This window comes from Aythya marila (assembly GCF_965140915.1).
Source record: "Aythya marila genome assembly, chromosome: 5".
In the NCBI taxonomy this organism is placed as follows: domain Eukaryota; kingdom Metazoa; phylum Chordata; class Aves; order Anseriformes; family Anatidae; genus Aythya; species Aythya marila.
The window spans coordinates 7038790-7054982 of NC_139046.1; the positions used below are offsets into that span (position 1 = coordinate 7038790).

The following is a 16193-nucleotide window of genomic DNA, read 5'->3' on the forward strand; positions in this document are numbered from 1 at the left end:
GCAGGTGTTCACAACTCTGGCAAAGACTTTATAGGAGCTTACACATGTTCTATACGAGAAACCTCTATGCATAAATAAAGAAGGACACGTTGCTTTAAATCGCATTCATACTACAATTTGGGGGTTTATTAAGGACACAAAATATTTTGTAGGTTTCCCATAGTAGTTGTGATGCTGGTTAGAACAATAACAAGCTTGGAGAGATTGAGAAATGCAATTTGTAAGAAAACACAAGGACTTTTTAAGGCAGTTAAACTCACTATCACCAGAAAACCACTCCTGCTGCTGTTTGATATAGCAGTCTATATTCCGAATTACCGAGGGCAGATGATAAAATTACCTCCTTCCTACTCAGCCACAGTGCATCTTTCACGATTCCAGACAAAACATGACACCAACTAATAAATTACAGGTTAAATTAAAAAGAAAAAAAAATCTGTCTCAGTGAGGAGAGGACACCTGGGGAAATTTTAGGCATGCATCCCTAGAAATGAAGTCAACTGTATCCAGAAGACAATTAATTGGAGAGGAAGTCAGGTGCTGATATTTCTCTCAGCAGCAATTCTCTCCTAATGGCTATCTGAGAAGTCATCTTTGTTTTGTAAACTCCTGTGAGCCCACTGCATTTGCCAAAATCTTCATGCTTTTACATCATGTCCAATTTTGTTCAGGGGAGAAATGAGATGAACATGCATCTGTCCTCTTCCAGGTGGGAACCAGAGGACAAAGGCACTTATGGAGCTGTGGTCACTGAGGGGGCTGCTGCAGCAGCTCCTACATGTGCCCTGGTTTGTAAATAGTGGGTTTGAAGAGGTGTGAACCAACCTTTGACATGTCTGCTGTCTTCCTCGGCCTGGGCCTATTCCACCCTTGGTGGCCATGTTATTGGGTATCAGACAACGCCACACCTCTCCTGTGAGCACTTCTGGCTACCCTCTGGCTCTGTGTGCACGTCCTTCTTGAGAAGCAGGTCTCCAAGGAGCTCAGCAGTGCAAGGAAGTGTGGGAACACCCTTCATGGCCCCCTCCTTCCCATCACCTCAGCCAGGGCTCACTGAAACCAAACCATCATCGCCGTGTTTTGGCTTGGTCCGTCTAACTCTGGAAATTGTCAAGGGAGGTGCCTTGGGCTGTGCAGAGCCTCTCTGATTTTATATGAGGTCAGCTCTGCTCCAGGACAATCCTGGAAACATCAGGATGGGAAGAAATGCATCTTTGTGTTTTTTACAGATTTAACGTGCTTCTTTCCATTTTTTTTAAGGAATAGTCCCTTGTGAGGCAACATTTTTTTCAACAGAGTAGCTCCAATTAAGCAAATTACTGTAACACGTGCTTAACTTCAAGTCCCCTGATATTAAGCAAAGCACTTAATCATGAGCTTAAGTACTTTGCTGAGCCAGGGCTAAGGATGCATTCACCCTAAGTTCAAGGTGGTGATTTGGATACCCATTTCCATTTAATTGGCCTGACGGCCTTTTCTTTGACAGTTATTCCTGATAGACTTCAGTGTAAGAAGAACAGGGGGGCGAGAAGGGGGGAATGCTGGTAATTACATTTACATTACTGGGAAGGCGCTAAAACCTGAAATGAATAAAGAGGCTGTTCCACCAGCTGTAATGCCTTCACGGCCTGTTTCCAACTGCTCTGTGACTATTTAGTCCATGTGCATTTTGTGCATGAAGAAAGGTCACATACTGTGAAAAGCCTGTGAAGAAGGGAAACAGCATCCTTTTTTTCTTTTCCATAGGATTTGCTATTGTAAGGCTCTGCATTACGTTTCTACAGTTATAGTGCTTTAAACAGCATGGGGAGAAGGGATTAAGCCTCATCTGCCTAGGAAAGTCAATGATTAGGAACATTAGATGGTAAAATCAAACTCTGGACTGACTCACACCCTCCGTAAGCCTGGAGATACCAGGGGTGCAGAGCCAGGGAAGAATCTGGCCCTCCCTCACCTGCCCTGGGGAAGGAGAGCTCAGGCAGTCTCACACTCAGTGGTGGCTGTGGAGCAGATGTCGCAGTCGCAGCGGATGGCCACGGGATACGTGTAGAAGGGATCCACGCCTGGGGCACACTTCGGCAGCATCACCGTCACCAGCTTGGTCTCGTTGTAGGTGCACACGCGGTGGTAAGACTCGATGTAAGGCGGTTCCAGAATTGGCCTCTGTGGGGGACACATGGTGGCATCAGGCAAGATGTAAAACAAATATTTGGGGTCCCAGTTTCCTCAAGGGGACTTGGTGTAGATAGAGAAACCACTGGATCAAGATGGAAGGGGCCACAGAAATAATTTTTAGGTTACAACCTGCCCCTTGGGTCCAGCCATGAAGGGGAATGGGCATATGTGCATGTGTGTGAGAGCCTGAAGCACTAAGTTCCAATTAAAGCTGCCTGAAGGAAGACAAAAGCCTACTCAAAAAAGCTGTTTTTCAGCAGAATACTAGTGTTTCAACCAAATTCTGGTTTGCCAAAAGCAGCTGCCTTCTTCCAGAAGCGGATTTTCCATCAGAGAAAGCACACGCTGCAGGAAACCCTTCTTTGTGCACAAGGTGCCTGAGAACAGAGGTGCACATGGGTGCCATGCAGTTGGCTCTGTCTCAGCCAGACCAGTCCCCCCAGTCATGCTGCATGTCCTACAGATCCTAGCCCCCCCATATGGGCTGCACCCATGAGATGTTCCTCATGAGATGAACAGCTTGGCCAGAGACCTCAACCAGAAAGAGACAGGAGCCTGAAGGCCCTGAACCCCGCACTCCCACGTGGAATGATAGTGGCATAAATTTTGCTGAAAAGTAAGTTTTTCCTCAACAGAAGCACGCGCTTTCCAGAGACTCCAAGAAGGGGCAGCACAGACAGGAGCGGGGGGAGCCCACTGTAATCCTTTTCATCACACAGATGTGAAAAAGCATAAAGCAACGCAGCCAGAAGACATTTTAGCATTTTCTTTCTCTCCCTCTGTGCTTTGGAAAGAGCCTGCACTAGGAACCAAGAATGATGGCATGGAAAAGAACAGATGCAATGTTTCATCGAGAAGATATCCAGACACCCTCCCTATAACCAACCTCCCCCATCCAGGGGTCTTTCTAGAAACTGCTGAGCCTACAGCCAGATCCATTCAGCTGAACTACATCCCCATGGTACTGCAGTGCAGTATGAGAGCCTAAAAAGTCTGTGCTACCAGAGGTGCTCACTACGTCCCTTGAAGGAACCTTATTCCACTGGAGAAATCCAGGAGCTGGTGGCCTTTCCCTTGTCCCACCAAGCAGGGCAGGTGGGCTGTCAGAGCCCACATGTTCCTGCTTTGCTCAGTTATACAGAGCCCTTGTCTTTACGTGGACAAAACCCCTCTGGGGCTTCCTTGAATAAGGTCTAGGGCCTGGGTCTGGCCCCTTGAGCCGCTCGGTGGCAGAAAGGCAACGAGTCAGAAACTTGCTCTCTGAAGTGTGTGCAGACTTGTGTTCTCTTTCCCTACACCCCCAAAACATAGCTACTTCACATTTACACAGGGCTGTGATTTAAAACACAGCCAAATTAGAAACTGACGTTATCTTTGAGATGTGTCTTTTGGAACACAATATATTACCTCATAACTGGGAGCTCCATCTTGATCTCAAAGGAATATTCTTTAAGTAAAGTAATAAAGGCCTCCTCTCCTTAAGTTTTTAAGCCACAAGAGGCTTTCGAAATTCCAAGACGCAAGCGTTACTCAAGTGTTTTGTTAATATCATCACATAATGATGCATATTGCCCCTTGAGACCCTGCAAGGAGGCGGGGAACCACCTGCAGCAAGGCACTGACACCGACAGCAAGGGGCTCATGGAGCTGGACACAGCCCTTGTCTGCCCTGTAGGCAACCACAAGCTATTTAATGCTTTTCTTTTGAGGGCTTTTCTTGGGAGGGGGTAAAAGCCTGGAGTCTCACCTCCCAGGTCTCGCAGCGTCCCCAGCATGCATCCGTCGTGATCCGCAGCGCCTTGCAGCCGGGCTTCTTGGCCAGGAAGGTGAACTCGCGCACGGCGCAGCCGATGAAGGTGCGCAGGTCGATGGCGGAGCTCTCGGGCTTGCCACCGCGGCCTGCTGGCAGCAGGAAGAGCAGAGTGGCCAGGATGATGCACTGGAGCTTCATGCTGTGGCAGAAGGGAGAGGAGTGAAGGGTTGGGAGAGCCAGGACAGTGGCACAGTCCTGGAAGCGAGAAGTCCAAGTCCATAGGTTCAGCACAAGAGCCAGGACGACTCTTCCTCCCCTCTTTCCCTTCCTAACTCAGCCTACAAGAAGGTGGGCAGATGAGGGGTCACCTGCTCCCATAATGGAAATCTTATTGCCACGGTCTGTGTCAGAAAGCAGCAGCCTGCAGGCTTTCACAGAATCACAGAATTTTCTAGGTTGGAAGAGACCTCAAGGTCATCGAGTCCAACCTCCAACCTAACGCTAACAGCCCTCCACTAAACCATATCCCTAAGCTCTACATCTAAACGTCTTTTGAAGACTTCCAAGGATGGTGACTCCACCACTTCCCTGGGCAGCCTGTTCCAATGCCTCACAACCCTTTCAGTGAAGAAGTTCTTCCTAACATCTAGCCTAAAACTCCCCTGGCTCAACTTAAACCCATTCCCCCTCGTCCTGTCACCAGGCACGTGGGAGAACAGGCCAACCCCCACCTCGCTACAGCCTCCCTTGAGGTACCTAAAAAGAGCGATAAGGTCGCCCCTGAGCCTCCTCTTCTCCAGGCTGAACAAGCCCAGCTCCCTCAGCCGCTCCTCGTAGGACTTGTTCTCCAGGCCCCTCACCAGCTTCGTCGCCCTTCTCTGCACCCGCTCAAGCACCTCGATGTCCTTCTTGTAGCGAGGGGCCCAAAACTGAACACAGTACTCGAGGTGCGGCCTCACCAGAGCTGAGTACAGGGGGACGATCACCTCCCTAGCCCTGCTGGTCACGCTGTTCCTAATACAAGCCAGGATGCCGTTGGCCTTCTTGGCCACCTGAGCACACTGCTGGCTCATATTCAGCCGACTGTCCACCATCACTCCCAGGTCCTTCTCTGCCTGGCAGCTTTCCAACCATTCCTCTCCCAGCCTGTAGCTCTGCTTGGGGTTATTGCGCCCCAGGTGCAGGACCCGGCACTTGGCCTTGTTAAACTTCATGCAGTTGACCTCAGCCCATCGGTCCAGCCTATCCAGATCCTCCTGCAGAGCTTTCCTACCCTCAAGCAGATCGACACACGCACCTAACTTGGTGTCATCTGCGAACTTACTGAGGGTGCACTCGATGCCCTCGTCCAGACCATCGATGAAGATATTAAAGAGGACCGGCCCCAGCACCGAGCCCTGGGGGACGCCACTAGTGACTGGCCTCCAACTGGACTTGGCTCCATTCACCACGACTCTTTGGGCCCGGCTATCCAGCCAGTTTCTAGAAAATAGCCACCTGCCAGTGCCTCAGACCCACTGAAATCCCCATATCTCAAGTTTACAATGCAGCAAATGCCTTCCTTCCACCCCTGATGGTGCCCTTGCACCAGGCCAACAGGCAGACAGGCCTTTGGTCGCCCTCTCAGGGCACACTCACAGCAGTACCAGCCCTGGCAGGGACAGTCTGTCAGGGCTGTGTCTGTCTGTCTGTCTGCTATGCATGCTTACAAGAGGTAGCAGGATGGCTGTAGCTCCCTGCGTTCAGCAGGGTTAGGCCTGCAGAGCACACTGGCATTTTGCTGAGGGCACCTGCTCCTGGGTTTATCTTACTTACCCTTCAGCCTCAGTCAGGAGCCAAGCATCCCTGAGCGTGTGCTATAGCCTCTGGAGAGAGACCAGCACCTCCCAAAAGCAGCACTGCTGTTACCATTACCAAGACCCTGAGCATTCATCTGGCACTGGGTCACTCCGTGGGCTGCCACCAGAGAGGTGGATGCAACCCTTGTTTCTCCCTAATGAATGCTGCCCTAGCAGCCAGCTGAAACCCAATCAAGGCTGCCAAGCTGGTGAGCAGAGCTGGTTAGACAGGAGGGACATGGCCAAGGTGACCAGAGGAGGCTTGGACTCCTCATGCCTCCACACAGCCTGCCATAGGCCAAGTCCCTCTAGTACTTGCTGCCTTTCTATCTCAAACCTTTGGTGAAGAGAGCAACCAGTCTCTCTGGAAAACTGTCAGAAAGAGAAAGAAATGGAAAGTAACTCGAGCTCTAAGCCACAATATCCACTTTATACCTCCCATACTTGCATTGCATTTAAAAACATCCACCTAGAAACCCCAGACTTGACATTTAACTTTGAGAGAGAAGGTCAGGGGCTGAATACGGCGCAGAGATTTGAGTGCATTGGGCTGTGTCCACAGCTGGATACATTTCAGGAAAATGAGCTCTGCCTGCCTTTTGCCTGACTGAAGCTGAGTCTCTAGGCTTCCATTAAACCAAATGCTTTAAATTTGCTAAACCAGAGTTTTAGATCAGCACATGGAGTTTGCTACAGTGAACCCTTCACTTATGTGGCCATGCATATGCTGTTATTAATGCACATGTGATTAAATGAACATATATTTATATATAAGCTTCAACAGAGTTAAAAGAAAAAAATCTATTTTTCCTTATTTTTAATAGCAGGCATCTGAGGGCAAAAGAGACAAACTTCAGAACAAATTGAACATCTATTCTTTGCCACCTTAGCAAAACTCGCTGCTTTATTCATGAGTCAGAGCCATGATGGAACAAACACAGAAGCACACTCACCTAACTTTTTGGAGTCAGATCTCCCTCAGCAGGTTTAAATTGCAGACGGTGTTTCAGAGTGTCAGAGTGAGCAGCAGGAGACCTGCACAGCAATCTTTGTCAGGTTTGTGCTCACTAGATCTCCTTAGCAGCTGCTACTGGGCTGCTTAATTGCTCCAATTTATAGAAAGGGTCTTGTCAATCAAGGCAAGACTGAGGCAGATCCTTACATGAACTACCCAAGGCATCGAAGTCATTGACTGTAAAAGTAAGCCTCTCCTTTCCAACAGCAATTAGCTTACAGCATATTGTTTCATAACTCCAGCCCCAAAACAAAAGGATTTTCTTGGTGAGTGACATCGTGCCTTCAAAGTAATGAGCACGCACTGGGGCAAAAGGGATTTTTTTATTATTTTTTTCCATAGAAGAGTTGCAATACCTTTGCAAAGAGGTTGTAGGCTGCTTCTGAAATAATCATTACCCCCTGCACTCAGCAAGTCCTGAGTAAACAACCTGAAGAAAGAATTTGCAAATATTCGTGCTAACAAAACCCTGATTTTTTGCCAACAGGATAAGACCTATTTATTTGATTGTTCTGCACAAGCAAGGGCAATGGATTGGGGGAGGATGAGCAGCTGTCACACAGGTAAGCAACACTATGCAAAGGAAACATGGAAATGTGTCCACTGCCTTCACCATGCAAATACAATTTCAGCTATTTATAGGACAGAAGGAAGCTGAGGAACATAAGTAGTAAACATAAGTAATGAAAGAAGTGCAAGTGAAAAAGTGATTTCTGTGAGTACAAGTATGAAATGTATTCATCTGGTGGGTTGCATTTCAGCCTTCTGTTGTATGACATGGAAACCAGCAACTAGCTGTTGAGTAAATGTGCTATCTAAGCACACAGGAACAAACAAGATATATTACATAGGTGCTCTAGGTGTTTTAGGGTGACTAAAACAAAATGGTTCAGGGTCCTGGCTTCACTTCCAAGGTCAACAGTATAAATTTGGAGCAGGACTTGGACTCAGTCAAACACCTCCTGGGAACCCACAGAGCTCTTACTTCACTTTACTTTTCAGCTTGGAGCAGCCACTGCCTGGCTGTTTTTCTTGCTGCTCTGTGGCCCTGCTACTTCCCTGGTCAGTAAATTATACTGAGTACATGCACACAAACTGACTTGTAAAAGGCTTGTTATTTGCCTCTTAAATTTGCCATTTCTGTCTAAATTAGGAAATGGTGATTGGTAGGACTGAAAGGGGGAAGCAATTCTGTTGTCTGCAGTCTCATGCTGACCTCAGGACGTTTTGCATAGCTAAGAGCCGCTGTTTGTTCTACAACCATCATCCTAATCTTTCTCCTTCCACCTTCTCCCTCCCCAAAGTTACTCTTGTTTTATGCATTTTTAATGCAGCAGCACATGAGGTCCCTCTCAGGTCTCAGGTTTTATCAGCCATCCAAAAGATCTGCCCAGAGTCTGCAGTAAGAGAGGCTGAGCCTTGCACATGGAGATCTTGGGAGTAAACTGGGTACGGACAATTCTCATACCATGAGTCTCCAGGAGTGACAGCTAGCAGCAAAGGACTCCAGCTTCAAGTCAAGACCCATCACGTTAGATGATGAAGGAGGAATACTGGAGAGGTATTGCAATGGACTCCACAGACCTCATCACCAGACATGTCCTGGGCACCTTTTCTGTCAGTGAAACCAATAGCATATTGGAAAAGCAGGAGATCCAAAGCCACATCAGATCACAGGGAGGTCAAGAGAAACAGCCAAAGTCTTGCCACTGATCTAAAAATATCAGCAATTTTCCATTTAAAAAATCTCTGATTTTCTGCTTGTTTCTTTGCCATTGTGGACCAAAAATAAAGCTATTAAAAGAAACCTTTAGAAACTTGAAAAAAAAAATACTGTTTAGAAGTTCCTACTTGCAGAGAAACCAGGTAAAAAATAAAAATATTGGTTGCAAATTTTCATCTGATTCTGAAAATGTGCTAGTAAAAATCATCCCAAGATTACACACAGATACAGGAAATACATTCCAGATGGCATATCAACCAGCTTTGACAGATTCCTCTTCTTCTATGGACTAGAAAAACAAGGGCTGGACTTTTGGTTTGTGTAATCCAGTTTGTTTCACTGACTTCTGCTGAGATTCTGTTCTCCTGTCTTCACTTGTACTGAAAAGCCTCATGAAGCAAAATGAGACAAATGGCAAACTGACCCTTCTTATTTATTTCCTCTCATGAAAGTCCTGTCTATTCATGGGACAGACACTGATTTCTGAAGGATTTGCATCATGTCTCATGAAAAGTATGAGTGTTGGCTTTTTTCCAGGTACTGTTTTGCTGGCTTATTTTTTTTGTTTAAGCTAATTAACAAATATACTGAGTACTTGTACACTTGGCCTTCAGGGTACATCAGAAATTTAAAGGCTGTGTATTTTTATTTTCCCCACATATTTCAAAATTATTTGAAATAAAGTGTGACATGCTCATCTTTAATAGCTGCATCTTTATGACTACCATTGGCCTTCTCGTTCCTTTTCTGAGACACACAGAACAAGATAGAAAGAGACTGACCAAGGGAGAACCTCTGCTGAGGATTGTGTATCCACTCATCCATTCAGGCTTGTGTGGCTTTTCCTCTAAATTCTGGATGGGCAGAACACAGAAATCAATGTGCTGTTCAAGGTGTCAGGGTTATCAGCACCGGTAACTCACAGTGTTGTATGCTCATCACTCAAGCTCAGGTGAATCTCACAGGCTTTGCACAACAACTGCTGTGGAAGCACACAGCAACCCTCCACAATGTGTAACCGCTGAGGTTATAAAGTATTTGTGGGCTTAATTCAACCAGTTCCTAGAAAAATCTGGAAGGGTTTTGCCCATTTTGGCCTCCCAATGACTACACTTTCCTTTGGCAAAACAGCACAACTCCCAAATGCAGTCCTGGGAGGTTTTGTCAGCAGGGAGGATGCTTTGCTCCTGATTTAGCCCCTCACTGACCTGTCATTGGCAGAGGTCCCACTATGCAGCTTGATATACAGCCTGTGCCCTCCAAGAGGCTTTCTGAAAAACAGTCACTCTTGTTCAAAAGAATTCTGGACTTTCAGTCTCAAACACGGGGAACTCCATTGCTGCAAGAGAGCTTGGATGTGTGTAGGCTCTTCACTGCCTTCTGGATGTGATTTCATGCTCAGTCTTTCCCTATCCCATGCACAGAAATAAAGTGAATAGCACCTGGTATTGCTCTAACACCACATAAAACACCAAAATTAAAATTATCCAAAGAGATTAACATTAACACCCTTATTCTTAGCCACACAGGAAATTTTTAATTCCATCCGTGTTCCTCAGTGATGAGCCTCTCAACTTCAAACATGCCCTAATGTATTTTTTCCCAGTATTAAAAACCTTTACAGATTATTTCTATTTTGACCAGTCTCGAGATATCCCACTCTATGAGCAATCTGTCTGTATCCTGATTAATTCACAATTCAGAAAGAGAGAGAGAAACAAAGAGTGAGGGAGGAAAGTGAGAGCTTATACACAAGCAAAGTACTGACAATGACTGTGTTAGTATTTTGTGTAACATTTGGAGTAGGTTAAAAAAAAAAAAGTTATCAACACTACTCTAACAAAAAAAAAAATAGGTTTTCCAATGAAAAATTATAATTTTTCACATCAGATGTCAAACTCCTGGTTTCAGACAACATGGATTTTCTCAGTCTAGCACTACAAAAACATCTAAGTTTTGCCCCAGATTTCTAGGTGTTTCTATCAGAAGTACATTTTCTTACAAAATTCTGTGGAGGGGCAGATAAAATGAAGAGGGAAAAAAAAAAAAAAAAAAAAAAAGAAGAAGACATTTTTACCTCAGCTCAATTCATTGACTTCAATGGATATCAACAACATCTTTGATTTTCAGGGAGGAACTGAAAACCAGAGTTGGTGGAGGTCTTACAAACATTCCTCCTGAGATGCCCTGGAAGTAAAGAAATGGAAGAGAGCATGGATGGAGAGATCGTCAGGAGGCTGAGTTAATACTACTGTACAAACAGACGTTGGAGGAGGCAGGCTGTAGAATGAGGCAATGAGGTGCAGTAAGGAATAGGGAGTTAATGGTCTAGAAGCTTAAGTGGGATCAGCCATTGGAAAGCGAGAAAGGCACCAGGGTGTGCTACCTCATGGGAAAGACCAAGGGAAACGGTAATGTTGAGTGGTTGCACACTGTAAGTACTGCAGAGAGCCAAGTAGGAGGCTGGGCAGCCACGAAGAAACTCATTGCCATTCAGACAAGCCAAGCCAGTAACTAGATAGCAGATCTTAATGCACTGGTTACAACAAAAAGGTTGTAAAATCTGTAGTCGCTCTAAACATATGAAAGAAGGAAGAGTTAAGAATGACGCTCACCACTGTGAGAATGGTGGCAGTGTGTTCAGAAGTAACAGAGAAGGAGAAATGGATGATGAAAGATTTACTGGCCAAGTCCCCCAGAGGAGGCATTGAAGAGAGGTTAGGACTCAGGTTAGAATGGAGTTAGAAAGCCAGGTTTGTGAAGCAGGTAGATGAAACTATGTATGGCAGAGGTAATTTGATGTACTCACTGGAAAAAATAGCACCAGACTCACTTTTCCCTCTAGAAGCTTTATCTAATATCAGACTTTGCCTCAATAGGTTGTTTGCTCTTTGCTGGTAGTTCTGAAAGAAAGATAAATTTTGTATCCTGAGAATAGCATTACAGACAAGTACATTACAGTTCTTTAATCTATCCTCACAGCTGCTGCAGATGTGTCTTGGAATGTGACTTTCTGTCATTTGCTAAATTTCTAAAGGATGTGAAGAATTGATTTACAAAGGGACAGACAAAATAGGTTTAACCTTGAGAGGGCATGGCTGATCTAAAAATTAAAAATCAAAGGAAGCGAATAAAGCTCATACAAATACTCTGACAGAAATACTGCCAAATGTAAGCAGGGAAAGCACAATGCAGCAATCAGGAAATGTATTCTCAAATGGTAATTAGATAAATGTTGACTTGCCCCACTAACAATGGACACCAGTCCTAACTGAAGGTCTCAGGCACACAAATCCACTCCTCCTGCTTTAAAAGACTCATTTTGCCTCCCGAGGTTATCACAGCGCAAACTGGCACCAGCTGAATGAGTGTTCAGTTGCGAAAAATGGAGTCAGAAAAGAGGATTTGTCAAGCCTGCCATGGAAATAAATCATGCCACGCTTAGTGCTTAGGGAACAACCTATCTTACAAAGAAAAAAAAAAAAAAAAAAAAAGGAGATAATTATTTCTCTGCTGTTTTCTGTGCTGCTTGTGTTATGAATTGGCCAGCGAAGAAAACTGCAAAGTTGAGTCCTGGAGGTTTGATCTGCTGTGAAACAACACAGCACTAAATGCAGCAGGACCACAGCTGCTCCAGCACAGACACTGTCTCTCTAGCATTGCTGCTGCAGGGGGACTATCAATCACTGTTCATCTCCCTCTGCATCCAGTCCTGGAAAATGAAATCCAAGAGTAAGCTTAAACAGGAAGAGAAAAATGCTAATCCACAGTTTGCTTCAGGCATGTCAAACTCAGTGAGATAACACTGCTCTGCTGAAAAGGGCCTGTAGCCATGATGGATTCAAACCAGAGAAGAGGTAATGGGGGTCTTAAAGCCACTATAAGAGCCAGAGCTTCTGAAAATTGGTAGCGAGCATTTCTAACACACAGTAATACCAATAGAAGACAAATCCATAGCAGAACTGAAGGTTCAGTTCAGGATCTTGATCAAAACCTGGGTTTACACAATACAGGCTAACAGGATAGCCTGCATTACAGCTGGCATATTTATATAAGTGGCACCTCAGAAAAAATGAATTTCTCAAATGTTAGATTTCCTTGCAAAATGTTTGGGAAGAAAAACTCAGGGAAAAATGGAAAGGAAAACAGGAAGTTAAGAATGTTCATGCTCAAAAAAAATGACACCTTCCAACAAAATACACCCAACAAAATACCAATAGTGCAAGGATAGCCACAATTTAAAATAAAGAAGTGATAAAGCAGACCAGTTTGCCTGATAAGTATCCCAGTCCATGTCATGCAAATGCTAATTCAGCTGTCACTTACCTCTTAATGAAGAATGAAAGGGTAGAAGTATCAAGAGTGTTGGCTGGCATGGTTTTGCCTTTATGTTATCAGAGGTGATGGTCTGACTCTGTAGCTTGTTCTCTAGAGTTGGTGAGTTGCATTGCAAAGATTAAGATCTGCTTAAGACACATTTCTCAAAAGGTGATACCAGGAAGAAATTACCTGGAACAGGGACATTCTCAAGGAGTTCACTGAAGATTTAGGAGTTGTCACATATTGAGTGATATCAGGGGAAAAAAAGGGAGAAGGAGAAGGAAAAATAAGACGTATCTAGATACCTAGAATCGATGAGGAGGAGTGAGTAAACGCACAACCCCACACTCAGGCTGTGGAAGTCCTTAATCGTGATCCCAATGAAAATAAGGCAACTCCTTCCTTAAGGCTACCATATCCTTGCTCTGGAAAGGTGCATAGCTCCCAGTAACAAGGAAGAAAACACTACTAATTGGCAAAACAGAGAGCTATCCATTTTCCCCCCAATGTCAAATACACAGTATGATCAGAGCTTAGAAAACATATTTGGGGAAAAAAGTGTTAATTTAAGAGATACACGCAAAAAAAAAAAAAGTCAAAAATAGGGTCTGAAAACAACAGCCACCAGGTAAACGTGCAATTGGCCATGACTGACTAACATACCCTGAAATAACACGAAAATGAGTCTAATTAACTCCAAACTCATCCTCAATACAGAGACGTGCAAACTTTTCAAGAGAACACAGACTTTTGCTTGGCATGAAGTCCTTGAGTCAGTCCCTGGTTCCTGCCAAGTTTTCAGCTCTTTTGACATCTCTAAGGCAAGGCAATACGTGGGTGAATGTAAAAATAAATGGCACCCTGTAAATGACAGCTTCCAAGATTAGCTTCCTCTCTGTTCAACATTTCACCTTGTCTCAGGGGAAACTCAACAAGGAAAAATGCCTGAGCAACACCTGCAGAACTAGGGCCAAAGGAAGCTATTGAAACGGGCAAAACAACCACTGATTGAAACAACACTGATATATTGTTATAATGCATGGGGAAAAAAACAAGGCATTAACTGATCTTAAAACATTTTCACAAAACTAGGTCATTCTTTGATCACTAAAACATAACATCTGTGCTCCTGTGGACACGTGCATCCAAACTGACACCTGGGTTCCCTGACGTTTGGTATGGGTTGCACCAGCACTGCAGCTTTTGCTCAGGTGGGCAGTAACATGGACCCTACCAATGTATTTATAATATCTGAAAAACACTAAGCAATATAAAAACTAATAAATAAGCACTACAGTAATACTAATATTATTCTGTCAAAGCTGCTATAAACAGCCAAAGGGTTTGACAGAAATAATAAGAAGTAAGGTGAATAGGAGGATTAACTGATATATGAAAAGGCCTGCTTTATTATTATTTTTTTCAATCTGGACAGAAATGCTATAAAGCAGCAGAATAGTAGACATTTACTCTGAGATGACAGCACTCTGTTTTGCTTTATATTTTTAAGGGTATAGAATGGAAGCTTTAAATGTGCAGCACTTTACTCTCATGCTTTGTTTTTGCCTTTATCAAACCCGTAGTGAATAACTGACTTTGAATACCACACTCTGCGATTGCTTCTCACTTCTCAAACCCACTTTTGAAGTGTGCACATCCTTAAACTGTCCTCAGCTGTGGCCACATTCTCTTGCTTGACAGACTGTTTGTGGCCCTGATTCTGATCACATTCAGTCCCATGTAAATCAAGAGTTCAAACCCAATAGTTGGCTAAATGCTGATATAGAGGAGAGCTGAGCTCTCTATTTGCACAGCAGGTAATTGTCTGCAGATCTGCCCTCAGTTCGTTGCAATGTGAAAAGATTCTCCAATAAATTTAGATACTATGTAAATTATAAGTGACTGCAATAACCAATTTAACTCAGATCAATTCTGCATTCCGTAACTTTCCTCTAATGGTCTTTTGAAAAGAGATTTTAGGCTTTTAGGACAGCCTAGCAGGCAATGACATAACTCTATTAATCCTCTCCTCTGGGCTCAGAAGTGGAAGATGAAGCTTCTTAGTCAAAACTATATAAGTTCAAAGATGCATTATCTTAATTCACTATTTTCCCTATTGTTTGTGTCCAGTGCACTGGAAAAAAAAGACTTCTCATTTTGACATGCATCACCACCAGAGCTAATGCTCTGTTTTCAACATTGCCTCGGTGATGAGTGAAGTTTACAAATTAGACAAAGCTAGAAGTGGAGTCTCTTGAAACAAAGCTACTGTCTCTTCCTGTGAATCCTGTTAGAATAAGCTCATGGAACTACTGAACTAATCAAATCCAGTCAGGAAAACAAATACAACATGAGTCCCAAACCCCAGAGAGGCACTTGTCCAAATCAAAGCTCATTACAGCCTAGACCCAGACAGTAATGAGCAAGATGTTTCGGCAGCAGACAGAACCAAACCCTCCAGCCTGAACTCTTTTCACCCTCTGGGGAAATGTGGATCTCAGTCAACACTCCCGAGTTCTCAGACTATTTCAAGTTTGAGTTCATCACCCTGTTCCCGCTGATTTTAACAAGCTCCTCATGGGTGCAGTCATCCCATGTCACAGAACCAGCATGGCTCACATAAACACAGAGAGACACAGAAATATAGGAACCGTCAGGCCTGAAAAACAAACTCTACAACCTTACAGAGTGAGCTGAGGTGACCAGAGGGTTGCCCATTTGCTGTTGTCTACCTTGGCGCACCGACTTGTCAGCAACTGAAGATTTACCAGGTGAGGACCATGAGAATAGCGAGATGCCAAAGCTCCTGCTTTCACACCATAGCATCACTGCAACTGTCTCATTGTACTCAAGCCCATGCACTTCCTGCAGGAATCTCTGTTTTAACTCTTCTGTAATGTAGCTGGAGACAGACAAGCACATTCTTTGTGAAAGAAAAACGAGGAGGCCATACTGAGATCATATTTAGCACCTTTATTTCTTTTTAACAACTATCATAGACCAGTCCTGAATATTACCCCTTAGCCACAATCCATCTCAAAACCACCCTTATTAACCAAACCAACAGCAGGCACACTACGGCACAGTAAATCATTCATGCCTCCACACATGCCATGACCCGTGAGATGCCAATGCCAGCACAGGACGATCAGATGTCCAGTCCCTAGGAGTGCATTCATACATGGAGGGCTTTCCAAAACACAGCTCTGCCCCAGAGGGGAATAGCTCCCTGTCACCGGGATCACATCACTCATAATTTATAACTTGTTTACAAGTTCAGGAATTATAATTTAGTAAAAGATGTTGATAGTTACTTGAGCTGCAAGTTCAAGTGGGAGCCAGTAGTCTTCTGCATACAAATTAATCAAT

The 16193-nt window shown here is 44.4% G+C and overlaps 1 protein-coding gene across 1 annotated transcript; it reads right to left on the reverse strand.

Moving 5' to 3' along the window:
• Positions 1–1925: 1925 nt before the first annotated feature.
• GPHB5 (glycoprotein hormone subunit beta 5) lies at positions 1926–4126 on the reverse strand (the record flags this gene model as incomplete). Its single annotated transcript, XM_082760572.1, has 2 exons — positions 1926–2163; positions 3923–4126. 2 exons carry the CDS (start codon positions 4124–4126, stop codon positions 1975–1977), a joined length of 393 nt encoding a protein of 130 aa, XP_082616698.1. The 3' UTR covers positions 1926–1974.
• Between the last annotated feature and the right edge of the window lie 12067 nt (positions 4127–16193).